The 19408-nt window shown below is 47.3% G+C and overlaps 1 protein-coding gene across 1 annotated transcript in view; it reads left to right on the forward strand.

Moving 5' to 3' along the window:
• The window catches only part of SLC43A2 (solute carrier family 43 member 2), a 43071-nt gene extending 25067 nt beyond the window's left edge, over positions 1-18004 (forward strand). Inside the window, exons 9-14 of the mRNA XM_066635073.1 lie at positions 2122-2268; positions 5416-5554; positions 7573-7705; positions 8936-9009; positions 12354-12477; positions 15422-18004. Coding sequence (XP_066491170.1) covers positions 2122-2268; positions 5416-5554; positions 7573-7705; positions 8936-9009; positions 12354-12477; positions 15422-15583 — 779 coding nt within the window. The 3' untranslated portion in view covers positions 15584-18004. The remainder of the gene's footprint in view (positions 1-2121; positions 2269-5415; positions 5555-7572; positions 7706-8935; positions 9010-12353; positions 12478-15421) is intronic.
• Positions 18005-19408: the final 1404 nt, after the last annotated feature.

A 19408-nucleotide genomic window follows, 5' to 3' on the forward strand; every position in this document is an offset into this window, starting at 1 on the left:
ATTTGAACATCTGTGAATGCTGAGCCAGCGTCTTCCTGGCCCCCTCAGAAGGGCTCCCAGATGTGATCGGAAGTCACTCCTGGTTTGCTCTGGCAACTTCAGGTCACAGCTGGGATCCCTTCTGAGGAGTCGGGAGGCCACATGCAATCTCTGGAGGGCATGGTATAACCCCCAGGTAAGTACTGCACCACCAGATTTAATTGTATTGATATTTCAGTAAGTCTTGGAACAGATCCGCCATGGATACAAAGGGCTCACTATACTATGTTAGTGTCTGCTTCAGTGTCACAGACAATAGCAGAACCCTTGGGTTTCCTTGTCCAGTTTTTTAAATGAGAAATGCAGCCGATGGAAACCAGTCTCAATGCTAAAGAAGAAACCTGTGAACTTTATTACATGTTGTCTCCATCAACAGCTTTTGTATTTATAGCACTTGTATTTTGAGATAGAAGGGAGAGCTGGGTGCTTTAATTGAAAAGGAAATTAGCATGCACAGTTATATGGCTTAACTTTCCCTGGGTGACTTCATCAAATCCTATGATTTTAGTGCCCACTATATTTATTTTACTGTAAGCATTTGCATCCTGCCCCTCAGCCTTGCTTGGTTGCAAAGGATTTGTGTGCAAATTTGTGGAATAGTGTGTATCTTAAACTACCGTACATACTCACGTATAGTGCGTGAAATTTTTGCCAAGTAATCAAGCTCCAATTCTCACTTCTGCCTTGTTGGTTGCTATAGTAATTTTCCTGGGGCATTCCAGCCAAAGTTAACCCTTTATTCTCCTTCCTTCTGCTGCAGCCTGGTTCTGCTTTGCAAATGCTGTTTTTTGAAACACCAGGATGGGATCCTCGTTCCCAGGCTATAATTCAGTGCACCATTACTTAAGAATAACACCCATGGAAAGCAGTGGGTCTACTTCTGAGTAAAAAGGGTTGCAAATATCTCATCTCTCTGCTGTGAATTGAATTGCACACTCTCAGTTATGTGTTATGGGTTGTATGTTGTATGTAGAGCTTCTGGCTTAACACACCAAACACCTTAAAGGTGTCTTTAATTCATGGTTCTCCTCATGTCCACCTTAAAGGTGGATTTGATTCATGGATCTCCTGCAGTGGTTCCCAACCTTTTTCGCTTGCATATCCCTTGGCAGCCCATTTCCATAAATTGTACCCTTCATATTGGCAAAATGTTTGTAATAATACAAGCCCTCATCTCCTCTATATGAAAGCCCAGACTTCATGTATTTCATAGTATTTTCCCTTTTTATCTGTCTGAAGAACAGAAGACTCTGTCTTTGCACTGTTTTGCACCAGAAGTGTGCTGAGAAATTCTGGGTGATTGATCACTTTCCCTATTATGTTTCAGCTTTTTTACTGTGCTGGTTTTCAATCACTGGTTCATAGATAAATTGATGACCAAAAACTAGCTATTGGTGGGGCTTTCACAGCCAACTAGCTACCTCCGTTCCTGCCTTCCAAGGCATTCTGGAGCACGGCCTGCCTTTTTCTGCCATTCTTTTTCAAGTACCCCTAAAGGTCCTGTTGAGTGTCCCTGGGAGTACATGAATACCAGGTTGGGAACCACTGGTATGTTGTTTATAGTGCACTTACTCTGATAGTGTTTACAAAAAGATGGTGAAGACCAGAATTTAAAAAGAATAAAAATGTATCTTATGATCTTTTCCTATGTTTTTAATAAATGAGACTACAGTTCTTAGGTTACAGTTAGTGGTAGGTTATTTTTCAGGATCTGGCCTCTGGTAAAATCAGACAAAACTGTGACACCCCCCCTAAGTTTAACCCCTAACTTATCTGAGGGTCATGGAAAATTCCATGATTGTTGGCTCAAAACCTGCCCTTGGCTTATCTGTGGGGTCAACTTAATAGGCGAGTATCTGCGGTAGTTTTCTCTTTGGGCCTTGCTGTTCTCTCAGCCTCAGCACCCTCAGCCTCAGCAACCCTGTGATTGGGGGTGTTTTCCCCCTTTGAACTCTAGAGATGCACTGTGGCTAGTGAATGAAGCAATATCCACTGGCTAACGAACTTTCCTTTGCAGGTCCACGGCAATATGAAATCTTCAGGTGAGACTAACGATGGGTTCTTCCTTTCTTTCCCCTTCAGCCTCCCCTTCTTTCATGCACAGTGTCTTCAGCCCTATCCTGCTTCTCAGTCTCATCACCATGTGTGTCACACAGCTGAGGCTCATCTTCTACATGGGGGCCATGAACAACATCCTGGAGTTCATGGTGCCTGGCGATTTGGATACAGGTTGGCACCTCCTTGTTGTAATTGCTACTAGATAAGTGGCTCTCTCTACCTGTCCTTTAAACCAAACTGTGGCTTGAAGTATTATTGTTCAAATGGTTTGCAAATGCATCCTTGTGTTATTCCCAGTCAACACATGCAGGGCCAGCCCGATACCTCTCCCTCCTCCTTCTGCTGCATCTTGGGTTACAAAAGAAAGAGTGGAAGGATGAAGGAGACGGATACTCTAGCCTGCCAGACTTCTCTCTTCCCCACTTTCTCTTCTTCTTCATCTCCCTCTTTCTTTTCCAGTCCAGGGATGGAGCAGACAAGGCTGACACATCACTAGGTGGGCAAGCGGAAGGAGCAGTGGAGATGACAGAGGCAGGTGGTCTCTGCCAGTCCCAGTCCCTGAGCCACTTGCTTCCATCAGCTTCATAGACAGTCTGGCTTTGCCCAAACAAAAGTGTGTATTGTTGCTTCTGAAGTATTCCTGGCCCTGAGGAAGTGGGCCAAATTCCTTTTTGCCACTGCTCAGTCACTCCTAGTGCTGTTTCCTCCCCCCCCCCCCGATGAATTTTCTTAAATACCTGTGGGCCCAATCCTATCCAGTTTACAGTGCCAGTGCTAATGGGGCATGCACTGCATCTTGTAGTGGGGCAGCAGTCACAGAGGCCTCCTTAAAGTATGGGAATATTTGTTCCCTTGCCATGGGGCTGCATTGTAGTTGCACTGGGGCTGGAAAATTGGATAGGATTGGGCCCTGTGCCTTTTGCACCGGGGTTTGCTACTGCCCCACATACATACACTGATTGTTGTCTATTTGGCGTCCAGTTCTTGTGGCAAAATAAATGTACTTGACACAAGATGATAGACAAATGAGTTCTCTCTTTCCCTTGTGTGTGTGAAGCAGCTGTTGACAATTCTTGAGGACAGCTCTTGTGAGCCTTCAGAATGTCACCAGCAGCTGCTGTCTGTGCCCATCTCCCCTCTCCCAAAAAGTCAACCCCCTTTATGAGGGCAGCTGCTTGAATGTCATGACTAGTCTCAGTAATGTTTTCATGATATGTGCTTAAGGGTCATGTCCTCAAGTCAGGGTTGACCGAATTTAGTTCCTGGGAGCGTTTCCTCATAACTCTTCATTAGCAGGAGGCAGAAGGGGGGATGTAACCAGCTCCACTTCTGGTTAAAGGGCTGGGTTTTCTGACTCCCTGCTCTCAAAGCAGAAGCGGAACAACACTGATGTCATGGCTGAATTTCAGCGGTATGATTCAAAGCTCGTATTTATATCCCCTGGAAGGAAGCCAGCCTGGGAATGGGCAGATTACATGAGCTGGTTGTTTGTCTTTGCACAACAGGACGAAACCCATTTGTGTCTTGCGTTCTAGTAAGATCCAGTTTCGACTTGTTAAATCTGGAATCTGTGAAGCAGATAAATCAAGAGGCGCTTTCATGAAAACAACAGGGAACTGCTGGGGAAGGGAAGTGGGGAGGGAGCCTGCCAAGGGGTTCTTGGCTGCTTTCAAACTATATATTTTCTTTCTTTTGGGGGGGGGGGCAAGGTTTCTTTGGCTGTGGAGCTCTGCCTCTTCCTATTAGCTGGAAAGGGGACTGATGGCCAAACTAAATGAAACATCTTTTCTTTAACAAAATATAGCTATGATGGGGGGACAGATCCAGATGGTCCACAGTGCATGGAGAGATTAGCTCTCCTCCCAGGCCTTGTTTTCTCTGGGGGGAAAAACTCCCAAGATGGTTGTTTGTTGCAAGAGAGCTAGGATAATTAATAGTTACAAATCAAGCTAGATGTTGAAAGTGGGTCCTTTAAAAGATGATTAAAAGAGCCACTTTTAAGTGATATGCAGAAATTGCTGCTTTGGGGGCAAATTTCCACTGGGGGACAATTTTCATCCAGGAAGATGGTGGAGGGGGGGAAGCATTAAGTCCCTTCCCATAGCACACTATGCTAAATTGGGCCCCCGGAGGCTTAATTAAAAGGACTGCTTCCAATTCACTTCCTGCTTTAAAACCACCTGTTAAAGATGTAATATATCATCTGACCTAGAGACAGAACCTTGGTCAGGACAACTCTGGTTTAAATCTCAACTCTGCCTCTCTAAACTCACTAGGTGGCCTTAACTGAGCCATGCCCTCTCAGCCTCAGTCTTCCCTATCCATGGGCAATATCCATGCTTGCCTACCTTTCATGGTGGTTGAAAGGGTAGCATTCACATAATGTATGTGAGGCCCCCGGGGAGAGGTTGTGGTTCAGTGATGGAGCATCTGCTTTTTGTACGGATGCATGGACTTCTCCTCTATGAACTTGTCCAATTCTCTTTGAAAGCCATCCCAGGGAGTTGCATCTCTGCATCTTGTGACCATGAGTTCCACAAACTAATGATGTGCTGTGTGATGTATGTCCTTTTGCCTGACCTACATCTCCTGCCAGGCAGTTCTGACCACTGTTACTTTTAGTCCACCAAAGCCTAGCTTTGATGCAGCTCAGAGTTCTGGGAAGTCCAGCAGTAGTGTTGAATGTCATCGCCATGTGTCCAGATATGCCGAGGAACTGCCATGCGGCAAGCAAAAGGGCCTGCACAGCACCACAGACCACTTAGAGGAAGTATTGCCCCTGGCTCAAATGGTGTTGCTAGGAGGGGTGCAGGCTGCATCGGGTGACATGCACAAGGGGTTGACACTTCTACTGGCCAAAATTTTTAAAATCTTCGTACTTTTGAATAATACCATCATGTTATATATCATTTGATATATATATATATTTGCTGGTTTTCGGCTATAACTTTTGATAGAATAGAGATATTTCAATGCAATTTGTTCCACTGCATTATGCATGAAATCACGCATTGATTCATATATAACATGATGGTATTATTTGAAAATACCAAGATTTAAAAAATTTGGGCGAGTAGCGGTGTCGTCGCCTCCCCCCCGTGCACGTCACTGGGTGCAGCTCGCATCCTCTGCACCCCCTAATGATGCCACAGCACGTGCCACCTGCTTGGAACCTGTTTGTTGGCAAACAGGGGCTTTCAGAGCTTTCCCCTTTCCAGCCAAGATTGTGAAACAAAGGGAATTGGCAGGGAAAACCTTATGCACTTCTGCTGGTTCGCATGTTCCATTGGATGAGGACTTTCCTGTGTTCCCTTCCAGTGGGTCTCTACACCTCCATCTTCGGAGTTCTGCAACTGCTTTGCCTGGCCACAGCACCAGTGATAGGATACATCATGGACTGGAAGCTGAAAGAGTGTGATAACGGTACAGAAGAGGCAGAGGACACAGAGCCCAGTCAGTAAGTAGATCGCCCATGTATTTGTTTTACAGATTTAAACCCTGCCTTTTCTGGACAAGTCACCCCAATTTATGCAAAAATAAATACAAATCCATAAAATACAAGAATTCATCACTGAAACGGCAGTTAAAAACAAATCATAACTTAGGGCGCAATTCTACCCAGCTTTCCAACACTGAAGTAAGGGAAATGCAACTTGGGGGTAAAGGAACAAACAGTGCCTTACCTTGAGGAGGTCTCCATGACTTCCCCCCAACTGCAGGATGCAGCACTTGCCCCTCTGAAACAGCTATGCCAGTGCTGGAAAGTTGGTTAGGGTTGCCCCCATAGCTGAGAAAATGCATGCACCTTCTTTTTCCCCCACCTCACCTGACAGTGCACCACCAAAGAACCAGGAAATGAAGTGGAAAAGGAAGTGTGGTGGGGAGGAGAGAAATGACCTGGGAAAATTACAACCCAAGGGAGGGTCAGGATAGGGACCACACTGGAGGCAAAGGGTTACATTCTCTTCTTCTTCCCCTCCTCCACACACACCACAGTCTTGATTCTGCCATCTTCCTCCCTGGCCACCAGAAGCTACTGCTTAGGAACAAAAATCTAATACTCAAGGGTTGGTAATGTGCCTATTGTACAATGTAGTTTAGCTACTAATCTAACTGGAATGAGGAAGCAGGTGTGATTGGGTCACTGTGCCAAGGTTTCCTATGGAAGTTCTTCCAGATCAAAGTCCTGGATACACGTGGCTGGAGTCTGACACTGGAGAGAGTCCTGTTCTCAACAGGCAAAACACCAGCAATCTCTGTGTGTGTGTGTGTGTGTGTGTGTGTGTGTGTGTGTGTGTGTGTGTGTGTTCTGTGTTTCTTGGTGTTTTTTTTTTGGCATGGGCAAAATGATTCTGGGAACAACTTACTTTTGCAATCCAGAAAGGGAAGTTCCATAGTTTGTATTGTGTGTGGAATGATAGGAGGCTAAGAGATGGTTGGCCAGGGTGAGGCTTGCCTTCTTAGCGTAAGCAATTGAGAATCTAAACCGAGCAAGCCTAGCCCAAGACCTCCCAATGCCTTAGGTGGCATGCCAAATGCTGTCCCCCCCCTACACATTACATAATGTTTTGCAACCCCAAATGTTGCATCCTTACCTGGTTGCATACCAACTGCCACCAGTCCTCCTTTTTCTCCTTCCAGAATTTGAAAAAAAAAAGACAGAAATGGAGCAGAATGGAGAATGACATACTAAATCACTGGAGGCTTATAAACTACTACACTCCTCCCTCCTCACTTTCTCTCTTGCTTCATTCCTATCATTCCCCTTTTCCTTTTCAAATTCAGGAAGGAGGAGGAGGTTTGGAAATGTGGCAGGTGACATTGCCTGCTAATCTACCACCTGAGGCAGCCACCTCAATCAGTTTCATGTATGAGCCAGCCCTGAGAACTAGCATACAGAAAAGGCTATCGTAGAGGCAGGCACTCTGAACAAGTGGTGGCCCTTCTATTTTACATGGTAGTGCAAGTTGAATCAGTGGTAGATTGAAAGGGGGGGGGAGATGGCAACAGATTTGGGGTTGTCTGCTTCCACTATCCCCTCCTTCTGGGCTGGTGTGGATGCAACCCACACTGACCCACTTTCCGCCCACTAAAAGTGCGTGGAAAGTGGAACATCCCCCTGTTTGCTCCTGGTGCGGTTTCTTCCAGTTTGATTTATGGGGACCACACAATAGAATGAGCTTTCATTTGCCCAGTTCCTTTAAATCCAACATGGAAACCCTGCTCTTCTGCAGTTGAAGAGACTACACAAGAAGTGTGGTAAGCGGCTATGTTTGCTTGCTTGCTTGCTTTTAATTGTGCGGAGGCAGTGGACCCGAGGTGGCATTCTGGGTCTCAGTGCCACTGGCTTGACCCAGAACAAGAGAGCTCCATCCTTTCGCATGAATCCAAGCACATGGACATTGCCAGCTGCCTGTGTGTTGTTCACCAATGTAAGACCCACATGACATTCTTGGGCCTGCTTTCTCTTTGCAGGGGCGGTAAAACGAAGAAACGCCGTGACCGGCAGATCCAGAAGATCACAAATGCCACCAGGGCTTTTGCTTTCACCAACCTGTTGCTGGTGGGGTTTGGGGTCACCTGCCTGATTCCCAACCTGCCTTTGCAAGTGAGTATTTGGGGAAAGTGGCTCTGTGCACATGATGCTGCTGAGGGAGCCATCTTGAAAAGAATGGAGCAGGATAGAGTAGTCATGGCTGGCCTGTCCATTAGCCTGAGCGAGGGGATAGTCTCAGGATGGGCAGGGGTGCCCACCTCCATCTGGTAACTGGTGCTCCTCCTTCTGCTCCCTGGATTAGAAAAGAGGGAGACGAGAACACATATGCATTTGTGGTGGGCTGGAGCTGAGAGTTGGAGTCACTCTGGCCTACTACTCTCCTTTCTTCCACATTTCCCTCCCACTTCCTTCCCCTCTTCAAATCTAAGGAGAGGAAGGTGGACAGCAGCAGGAACAGAGGCTTGTGTGCTTCTAGGTAAGAATAATAATAATAATAATAATAATTAATACAGGTATTTATATACCGCCTTTCTTGGTCCTCAGATTTCTCCTCAGACTTTATTCAAGGCAGTTTACAAAGTCAGGCTGTTCTAAATCCCCGTAGGGATTTTTACAATGGAAGAAAGGCTCTATCTTTCAAGAACCACATTTCAGATGGATCTTTCTGATCTGGTATCACATTCTGGCCTCCAGTTTCCTCCCACGCAAGCTGACAAGCAGCTCCTTTATCTCTCACATGGAGGTCAGCCAAGACGCTTCTTCGCTCACAGCAAAGAGCAGGTGGAATAACTTAGCTCGGCTTGTCAGCTGCTTCAAGGTCTCACCATTCACGGTGCTGGTGGCTTCGAACTGGCGAGCTGCGGATGTTATCTTCAGGCAAACGGAGGCTCTACCCTCTAGACCAGACCTCCTGCCCCTGAAAGGTGTCATTTGGCACACTACTGTAGGCATCAGGAGGCTTTGGGCCAGCTTCCAACAAGATCTGAACTTGCTAATACATGGGTTGGAGTGAGAGGACTATCCAAACCTTGCCCCTGTGTTGGGGCTGAGCAGTCCTGCACGTCACTGAATGCCTCCCTTGGTTATGAATGGGATTCAGTTGTGAATACCCATTTTCCTATCCTCTTATGCAAGGAACTTGGGCTGGATCTGGGAAATTTGTTGACTAAAATTAGAAATCATTGATTTGGATGTTATGCTGCTGTGAACTCCCCCACCCCTCCCTTCCCAGAAGGGTAGGGTCATTAATGGGATATTTGTACAAGGGAGCGATTTTGAGTGCATTTTCAGGGTCTAACTAGTGCTGATGACTTGGGATTCTCTCTCTCCTTCTCTTTTCAGATCCTTTCCTTCATCTTGCACACGATCGTGAGAGGGTTCATCCATTCTGCCGTGGGGGGCCTCTATGCAGCTGTGTAAGCATAGCAGTCTGTATTGAACAATGTGAACAATATATGGTCCTTGATAGGCTCTTGGCTCCATTTGCCCAACTGGGTTGCTGGAAGCAGCAACCTCCAATTTGTTGTGGGGCACCCACAACCTTGCAAGTTGGGATGCGCCTGGGTCTTGTTGAAACCTTTATCTGATTTCTGGGTTATGTTTTCCTCCTTGCCTGGATTAACTGATTAGCAGCTGTGGATCTTGGCCTGCTTCTCTGGGTGTTGCTTAAGAGGAGCAGGGTTGACGTGACCCACATGCTTTCAACACCTGCTATCTGGTGCAAGCTTGTCTCCAGCCTCTGCTGCTGCTGCTGTGTTCCATCTCGGAGCAAAACAGATTCCTAATGACCAGCCCAGCCCTTTGCTCTGCTCTGTGTGGTCTTGCTGCAAGAAAGTATGCAAGAGACTCCCCTCCACAGGGTCAGACCAAGATCTTCCAGCATTTAGGGTGGCAGACTGAATGCCACAGCCCTTATCTGGCAAGCATGATCTGGTACCGTTCCTCCTACTTTCCCTTCTCCCTGGATTCAAAAAGAACAACTGAGCAGAAGAGGAAGTGTGGAGGAAAAGAGAAGCTCTAGCCCACCACTCTCTACTCTTCCACAATTTAATTCTCCTCCATTTCCTTTTTGAATCCAGAAGGTAGAGGTGCAGAGATGGGTGGGAGGGGGCACCGTCCATCGGTCTGCTGCTTGTGGCAGATGACCTCCGTGATAGACCAGCCCTGCCTTTCCTGCATCATCCTACAGTATGCACTTTGTGGCTGTGCTTGTTTGAAGAGCCCCACATCAACTAAATAGCTCTACAGCCCAATCCAACTCAACAATGCAGCAGCCCCAATGTGGCACCTGCTCTATCCTGTGAGAGTTTTGGCATCTGGAGGCCTCCTTGGGCCAAGGGAACAATTACTGTGCCAGGGAACCAGCTGACACAGGTTCCCTCTGACCTGTGCCAAAGTTCTCGTGAACCCGGGTTGGGAGATAGAACATTGGTATGTGTCTCTGCTGCTAATACCACTCCCTTCCTGATCCCCTGTGCAAACTGACCAATGCTCTCAAACTTGCCAACACCCCCTCCAACCCCCTGTGCGAATTTACCAATGCTGGCGGATATCTCCAGTCTGCCGATGAGCAGAACAGGTTGTTTGTCACTTGTTGCAGCAGCCAGGCTATGCTGAATGACTTGTCAACTTTTGTAACAGTCATAAATGGCCTTACACCCAGTGGCGTAGCAGGCCTGGCGCAAGAGGGATGGGGTGCATTCTAAAGGTGCACTCTCAGCAGGGAGAGGGTGCACAGCGCTTGCCATCTGAGTGCTCAGTGCAAAGCGCTGTGGGGTCCTCCTTCCTACGAGTGCATTCGTTTGGCTCCAGATCCGATTTCGGATCTGGAGGGATGACGCAGTGACACAGAAGGTGATGTGATGGTGTTGTCACATCTCCCCATGCTGGGTTTTGGCCGGCCCAGCAATGCTACTGCTTATCCAGCTGGAATGAGTGTTCAGGCAGTTAAGGTGTGGTTAGGATTAGGTTGCTAGTGACCTGATAATTTTACCTTCCCCTCTTTGAATGGCAAGACATATTTCCAGCAATGCCTGTCAAAGACATGTCATGCACACTTCTGAACGATGCCCAATTTCAGCTGCTGCAGGTTGCTAGGTCCAAGTCACCTTCATTTTGTCCCTGGGGTTTGTTAATTTAAAATGGAACATATGAATAAGCTTCTTGGTCCAGCTCCAGTTCTTGTTGCTCAGATTGAACATTACATACGTGGAGGAGGACAAATCACTGTTAACCTGATTCCCAGGCTTCTGTTTTTCATTAGCAATATTCAGACTTCAGCACTTTGCAATCACAGATGTTCTCCTTCTTGTTGGGTGAACATGTTTCCCCTCCTCGGAGAGGCTTGCATGGCTGGAGCATTCCTTAACGGGTTTCTTCATGTCCAAGAAGGCGTTGGGAATGAAACCTGTAGCCTGGCCTGGATAGTGCGTGTTCCCGGATTTAAGATTTAAGTGGGGCATGGGTCCAAGGGAGTGTCCTTCAGGTTGCTGCCTGAACTGTGATCTTGATTCCATGGTGTTGAAATCAATAAGACTGGCTTTCAAGTTGAGCCTGGGTTATATAATCCAGCCACAGGTGTGGATTCAAGTCATCAGAGTTCATTTGTGATTTTTGTGTCCTTAATTTTTGGTGGTATCTGGGAAGGCTAGGAATACTTTCTATAGAAGGATTACAACAACTAAATTGGACCAAGTTGGGGGTGAGAGGTGTGGTTGCCCTCCCGTGGGTCATTATTATTTGTCCACACTGATAGTTTGCAGAGGTGAGGACAGGCCCCTGTGTGTAATTGGTCAGGACCCATAAGGCCAGGCACCCAAAGCTAGAAGATCCCTGATGGGATGTGAAAGAGGGTTTTGCCAGCATGCTAGACCAGTGATGGCAAACCTTTTTGGGCTTGATTTGTCAAAAATGCCTGACTTGATTCTGCTGGCATGTCACCCCTACCCCCCCTCCCAACAAAAGAGAAACAGTTAAAGGTGGGGCTTCTGTATCCACTGATTTGACTCAACACTGATACTGAGGTCCACCTTTAAATGCCTTGTAGCAAGGTAAAAAGCACCAAAATCCAATTTCCTACCTTTGTGTTAATAAACAATTATAATTTCATTCCATTATTCACCCCATCTAGTGGCTGAATGTGGTATAGCGTCTATACCAATGCATTCTGGTAGGACAATATAGTAGCAAGAAACCTAGGAGTGGATCTTTAAAGCTATTTTTCCACTGATTTGGTATTTTTTTTAATCCACTGGAGGTTGGATGGATAGCAAGGCACAAACTGTATTTACATTTTCATTTATTAAAAAAAATACAGTCCAATCATGTGTAGTGCTATGTATTATATAAGGAAACGTCAAATAATTTGCATTATGAATAAGGCAAACTCATTGGTGTCAGGTGCTGGTGAATGATGGCGGTGCCTCAGAAGGCTGCTTTTTTTTGCCTCAGGTTTACCATCAGAGTTGCAGGTTGGCACTTGCTCCAGGCATGGTACCCTGGGCTATGTACCCCTCCTGCCCTTCTTAGCTCCACCACTGACTGAAATGCATGGCTTTAAAAGACAATTAGACAAATACATAGAGGAGAAGATCTGTCAATGGCTGTTAGCCACCCTAGCTAAAATGGAGCCTCCATGTTCAAATATAGTATACATCTGAATACCAGTTGCTGGGAAGGGTGTCGTAAACAGGAATGAGGGCTCTGCTTGTAGGTTGTACTATGACTAATGCTTCTCTCCCCCCCCCTTTGTTCCCAACAGGTATCCCTCTACACAGTTTGGCAGCTTAACAGGGCTGCAGTCTCTTGTCAGCGCCCTCTTTGCCCTACTGCAGCAGCCCCTCTTCCTGGCAATGATGGGACCCTTAGAAGGAGATCCTCTGTGGGTAAGTGAGGTCAACTAGTGGCACATCATGGGTGGAGCACTGGCTCAAGGGAGCTTGTTTTTACAATGCAGAGAGAAGGCGGCAGTAATGAAAGTAACCAGTGGAACAGACCTGCTCACACAGTATATTGTTAACTCATGGAATTCCTTGCCATGGATTGCTAAGATAGATATATACATATAAGTTTTTTTAAAAAAAAATCAGACAATACTTGTAGCGCTCTGGTCAAAAAACACTATGGTATGGTCCAAACTGGATGTGACCATTGCACTAATCTTTCCCCAACACTGCTTTTGAAACCAAAAGCATCCTCAGAAGGGTATGAGCTCCCTGGAGGAAGGGACTGGTGTATTTCTTGCCTTTCCAGCAATTTTTCTGTTCAAAATCCTGTCCTACCCTGCTCCAACCTCTTCTCCCTGGTACTTGAGTCTTTCAATGGAAGGAGAGTTGATATGAGTAGGAAAACAGTCAAGAGGGGAAGAATTAAACAATATGTAACTTCCTCCCCCCCCGGGTTGGGTTTTAAACAAAACATGGGAAGAAGATATTAAAGACTAATGCATACGAACCCATGTTGTACAACATAGGCAGAAGATGCAGTTGAGTGTTTCATGTGACTTGACTCGCTTGAGCTAACACCTTTCTATTCTGTGGGCTGACCTGTGCGTAGGGTGGTTCTGGCTTGCGGATTGGGAAAGGAAGAAGGAGATGGAGCAGAAGAGAAAGCATAAAGTTGTGGGCTAGAGTGTCCTACCATTCCCCTCTACAGTTCACTCCTGTTCCATCCCCCTCTTCCTTTTCTGTTCCAAGGAATGGGAGGAGCAGAGGCTGCACATCACCAGGTAAAGGGGAGCAGTGTTTGACATGTCACCTTGGGTACCAGGAGGTCTTTGTGGTCAGGGCCCTCTTTGTTCAGGTTCTTGGTTGAGATGACAGATACCTGGATGCTTAAAAAAATAGTAGCCGTATTTAAATTTATTCCTTGCCTTTCTCACATACAGCAAGGCAGCTGACAATACAAAAGCTTAAACACAAAATCAAACAACAAAATACAGCAAATTAACAGAAGTGGATACAAATAGCAACCACAGAAAGGAGATAAAAAACACAAGTTAGAAATTACAAAGCACCACAAAGGAAACAACTTTACAATAAGCTAGTGAAAACTGCCATAGGGGCCAGAATATGGGGCTGAATATGGGCAACAGGGATGGCAGCTGCATTTCACAAGGTAGGGAGTTCCCCTTGGCAAAGGGCAACACTGAGAAGGCTCTCTTGTACGTCACTAGCTAAACCACTAGCTAAAAGGTAGGTGGAATCTGTGAGAAGTCCACCCTGGAAGATCTCCTACTATGGGCAGACTCATGTGGAGTAATCCTTAAGGAACCTTGGCCCCAAACCATTTAGGCTTTGAAGATAATAATCTTTAAATCCATGCTGGGAAACTAACCAGCAATTACTGCTTTTGGTTGTGACTCTACATGCATTTTTTACTGCTGGAAGAGGAGGTGGTGACCCATTAAGATAATATTTTTTTTCTGGAGGCCTCCTGTGGTATCTTAGCTCAACCACTGCCAAAAAGTTGGCACACTGACCTCGATGACTAGTCTTGCCCCAGTCTGGCCAGTTTTATGATAGGCAGGGCTGTTCCCAAGGCTGTTTGGTCGCCTACAGCTGTGTTGAGAAATCACTGAGACCTCTCGGACCTACTTTCCGCGTCCTCGGCTGCCCTGGCTGGGCTCCCAGAGGCCACGTTATTTTTGTTTATACAGCAAATTGCTTGGCTTAGACGGGAGCAGCCGAGGACTGGCTGGCTCTGTCCCAGTGCGTCTCCTCTTTCCAAATCTTGATGGGCAGGCGCGTGTGCAGGGAGAGCGGGACTCCATAGTGATGTTTGGGAATGCCATGGCCACCCACAGCAGGCCAATCCAGGGGCACCCACAGCAGGCTTGTCCTTTCACACTCTATCTTGTTCTCCAAGCCACTGTTGCACAGAAATGGCCCAGGACTCCTCCACCCTTTGCCTTTCACTAGCTGGAGCTCAGGTGGGGAGATCACAGTATATGGAAGGTGGATGTCTAGTGGGAGTGTTGCATTTTGGGAGGGGGGGCTTCTCATGGTAACAAGCCAATGACCAAGAATTGCTGCTTCTTGGCAAGATCTTCTTCCTCTTCCCACAAGGGCTTGTAGGGAAGAGCAGAAAAAATCTGCAATGCCTGGGTCTGTACAGAGGAAACAATTCTGATCTCTCTCAGGGCCCAATCCTATCCAGTTTTCCAATGCTGGTGCAGTTGTGCCAGTGGGGCTTGTGCTGTATCCTATGGTGGAGGGGCAGTCACTGGGGCCTCCTCAAGGTATGGGAACATATGTTCCCTGACCTCAGGGCTGCATTGTTGTTACACTGGAGCTGGAAAGTTGGATAGGATTGAACCCTCACTTGGCTTGCATGCCAGCAAACCTTACCCAAGCAGAGCATCCACAGGGGACACCATCCTGAGTGGGATACTTGGAAGAGCTCTATCCTGGCTATCTTTTCTCCAAACCTATATTGCTTTAACAGCTATCTGCAGGCCCATATTCCACCCATCACTTCTCCCAGGACCTCCTAGCACATACAGCATCCCAAAGGTCATCACCCCTCCTCCCTTGTGGCATGCCAGGTTCCCTGAAAAATAAAGATGGGAACAGAGTAAAAGAGGAAGTGTAGAAGAGAGTAATGGAGCACCAGAGACACTCTGGCCCACCATTCTCCTCCTTCACTCTTTATGGCTCTGTTTCCCTCTTTGTTTTCAAATCTAGGGATGAGGAGGAGGATTGGGGCAAACAGAGGTAGCCACTTCCGTCAGCCTGGATGGGCTAGCCCTGAGTCTCATCCTGTGACTTCAGTCAAGAGCATCACAAGTTTTCACCATCTAATTCTTCCCATCTCTGCCTATCCCCCCAGGTCAACATTGGACTGCTAGGGGTGAGCATGCTGGGCTTCTGCCTACCAATCTACCTGGTCTGGTACAAACGCAGGCTGCAGCGGCAAAAGGAGCAGAAGAACGATGATGCCAAACTCTTCCTCAAGATCAATGGCTCATCCAACCAGGAGGCCTTTGTCTAGATGCTGTTGTGCACTGCCATGTCTGCTGGTGCTGCCTGCAGCTCCTCTCTGGCCTTCCTCTGCCCATGCCTGCCACTTGTGCGCACCACAGCTTCCGACGCTCAAGGAGGCTGCTCACCTCTCCTTGCGGGAACCGCATGGGTGGCCTCACTACTTGCCATGCACTGTTGGATGCCTCTTAAACATTCTTTGTCCTGTTCTCGTGGCACCGCCTGTTCACAGGACTTCTGGATTACCGGCCAGCAGAGGTGTCGCCCAGCACCACTACCTGTTTCACAAGAGGAATGGACCAGATACATGCTGCCGTTTCTTACCAGGTTACCTGGAAAGCAGGGGACACACACAATCTCTTCACTTCCTCCCAGCCCATGCCATCTCCCACAGCTTGGCTTGTATCTGTGCAGGACACAGATTCTTTCCACACAGCCCCACACATCCTGTGCAGTCCTCTGGTGGTATGAGCCTGTCCTTCTGTTCATTGCCAATGGCCAGTTGGGGATAGGTGGCCTGGGGCACTCGAGCTGGGCTCAGGTGCACCAAGACAGGAGTGAACCAGTGGACTTTGCTTTGTGCCAAAAGAGAGTCTCCTCCAGCTACAGCCTGCCAGGTGGAACTCCCCACTCCCTGTCCGAAGCCTTGAAGGGAACTTGGGTAGGCTTGACTGTTGCCCCTCCTGTACAGCACTCTCCTGCCCAGCCTGAGGAGCAATTTAATTATTCCTTTGGGACTGCAGAAGCTCCTGGTGCTAGTGAAGAGCATAAGCCGTGAGCAGCACAATAGGTGGGTCTTGGCTTGGAAAGGTGAGGAAGAGACAAGGCCCAGCTGGCCTGGACAGTGGTTGCAGAGGTGGTTCTGGAGAAGGTATCAAAACCTATTGCCCCTGAAGGATTCAGCTGTGCCAAAGACAGGTCAATTGCTGACATTTAGCTGGCACTGAATGGAGTCCTGTCGGGGAAGGCGGTGCCCTCTGGAGGGGATGGGGTTGTATATATTCTTTGCAGCTGGGCTGACTGTAAAAGCAATAATATACGTACAGTGTGTGCTCTGGAGCAGGAGGATGGAGGTTGGTGATGTGTTTCAGAGGAGCATAGAAGCACAGGATCTGTCCTCCTTTGCAGCCTATCACAGGGCCTCCTTCTCTCCACCCCAATTTCCTTTCTCTCTTCCCTAAGCTGCTGACATCATGTCTATGGGAGGAGAGACAGATTGCTGCTATGTTTTTGGATAGGGCCAGCCTGTTCCTGCGGCTGGCTGAGACAGTTGCCTCAGGCAACAGATTGGTGGCAGGGATGTGTCTGCTGCCTACTTCCATTACTCCTTCTAGTCCTACTCCCTGGGCTAGAAAAGTAAGAGGGGAATGGGGTGGAAGAGAGAAGAGTTGCAGGCTAAAGCGTCACTCTAACCCAGTGGTTCCCAAACCTTTTTGACTGGTGGCTCCCTTGGCCTACTGGGCCATTGGCCATGGCTCCCCATTAGGGTTACAATCCTATACATTTTATAGGGTGGCAGGTTTTTAGCGAGGATTCTGCTGCTCCCCTGGCTGATTTCCTTGGCTTTCCAGGGAGCCACAGCTCACAGTTTGGGAACCACTGCTCTAACCCACCATTCGTCTCTCCTCCATATTTTCTCTCCCACCCCATTCCCCTTGAAACCAAGGAGGAGGCTCAAAAACAGCAGAGGCTGGTGGGTGGACAAAGGACAGCAATGGAGCAGCAGTGCTGTGGAAGCCTCCTCTTTATCCCCACCCCAGCAGGAGCAAAGGTGGCAGAAAGGTTGGGGGCGAGATGATGTGCAAGTGACACATTTGTGAGGCAAGGGGTATAGCAGAAGCCACTGTATCTGTGCTCTTCTTGTCCACCTTGTGCATTTTTCCCTTGAGGGACGACACAATCATGAGCCACTGCCATGGTTGTTTGAAATACTTGCACAGTGGATGCTAAGGAAGAGTTGATGCCTCCAGGTCACCCCCTGCCCACAGAGCTTATTGTATAACACGCCACTTGCACACATAGAGCCCTTGGGAGTGTGGGCTGCAAACTTTGTTGCTTTTTGGAAGAACAGCAAGTGTAGCTGCCTTTGAAAGGAAGATTCGCAGTGGTAGTCTCCTATGGTGAGCAGCGGTTTGGTGGAGTAGCTGCGCCCTCTAGTGTTGAAATGTCATCCCATCAGGAGGGCTGTTTTGTTACTCCCTTGTTGAGGCATTGTAGCCTCTTTATTGTGTGTCTTGAAAAACCATATCTGCAGTTTCTTGTCGTTTAATACGAAAAACAAACTGTCAAAAGTGTTTCACGTGTTGCCTTCACAAGTTTTTTTTATTGTGCTCTTAGGAAAACCAAAATACTTTTTCTTTTCTCCCTCAATGTCACCCTCGGATGTAACTCCCCCTCAAACACGTTTCTGGTTTCTTAAATGTGGCTCTTCTGCGATATTTCTGCTCTTCAAAGCAATAAACAGTGGGGGGAGGGGGGAAAAATAACCCTTTGCTCAGTTATGGAGGTAAACTAGCAGATGGAGGTAAACTAATACCATAGTAGCGGAATTTGGCTTCCTAGTGGTAGTTAGAACCTCCCTAACTCTGTCTCTGATAGTCTTCACCATTGTTGTTCTAACGTGCAGTGAAACCACATACCACCTCCATAGTTTCTGTAGCCAATCTATCTGGTTGCTGATGGGCTTCTGACATTCCGATCCAGGTCAACAGACAGGTGTTTCTGGTGTCACTGGTGGGATTCATCACTGAGCTCAGATTAATTTCATAGGTCATGTGGGAGCTAAGCTGCACCAAAGGTGTGGGACTGCAAGGAGGGATCGTGGTGCTGCGGGGGCAGATTGGTGTAGGAAAAAATTAGCAACCCCTACCTCTTACAAATAGCTTCTAGCCCGTAGGATGTCTATGAGGCCTACTATTGCCATACTGGTCCTCTTCTCCAGACCTGGCATCATTCCATCCACTGGGTTCTTATGGGAAAAATAGTCAACATCAGTGCCATCCAGCATTTTCTGTGTTCTCCTGGGTTTTTTTTGCCTCCCCCCCCCAAAAAAAAAAACTTAGACACCTCATTAGGGTTGTATTTTATCTGCCCCTGCCCTTGTCATTTTTAAAGAAATTGGTGCCGCTGTGATTGTGCCATGCAGAATCTAAAGAAAACTTGTTTTAAAGAGGAAAAAAGAAAAACATCCAGAACACAAACATACTGGTTGACTGTATAGCTATGGAAATGGCAGGTGTTTTGCAAACACTCCTTGAACTGTGGCTTTTAAGAGAATATTTTAGAAGGCTTGGAACAGCTTGGGAAAAGGCTTAGCGAAAGTGTGGAGGATGCACAGCTAGGCAGAAATGCAGAGGCTGAAAGGGTGCGGCTGTCCTCAGAGGTTGTGGTTATTTAACCTGTGACCTTTGTGCCATTTTCCCACTGCCAATCACCTCCATGAAGTGGCTAATTAAAAGTGGCATTTGCTACTGCTGTAAGGAAACTGTTTAGCAGCATGCAAAAGCTACCTTCTTGTAGGTAAGCCTATGTATCTAATTGGCAACAGTTCCCCAGAATTTCAGAGAAGGATCTTTTCCCAGCCGTACCTGAAGATTCTTCCATCAACTGACTTTTGCATGCACTGAGCTATAGCCCCTTCTCATGTTTGGCAAAATCCTCCTACCGACCAAGGTGGGAAGTGGAGAATTCTAGCCCAGATGTCTTCATTAGTGTCTGTTCTTACCTAGAGTGCTATGCTTGTTTCTGGGCATTACACTTTGAATAGGATGCTGTTGGAGGAGAGAGAAAGGTGAAAAGAGGGAGGAAAAACAACTGCTCAAGGGACAGTTTCCAG

The sequence above is a fragment of the Tiliqua scincoides genome, chromosome 8 (assembly GCF_035046505.1).
Source record: "Tiliqua scincoides isolate rTilSci1 chromosome 8, rTilSci1.hap2, whole genome shotgun sequence".
Classification (NCBI taxonomy): Eukaryota; Metazoa; Chordata; class Lepidosauria; order Squamata; family Scincidae; genus Tiliqua; species Tiliqua scincoides.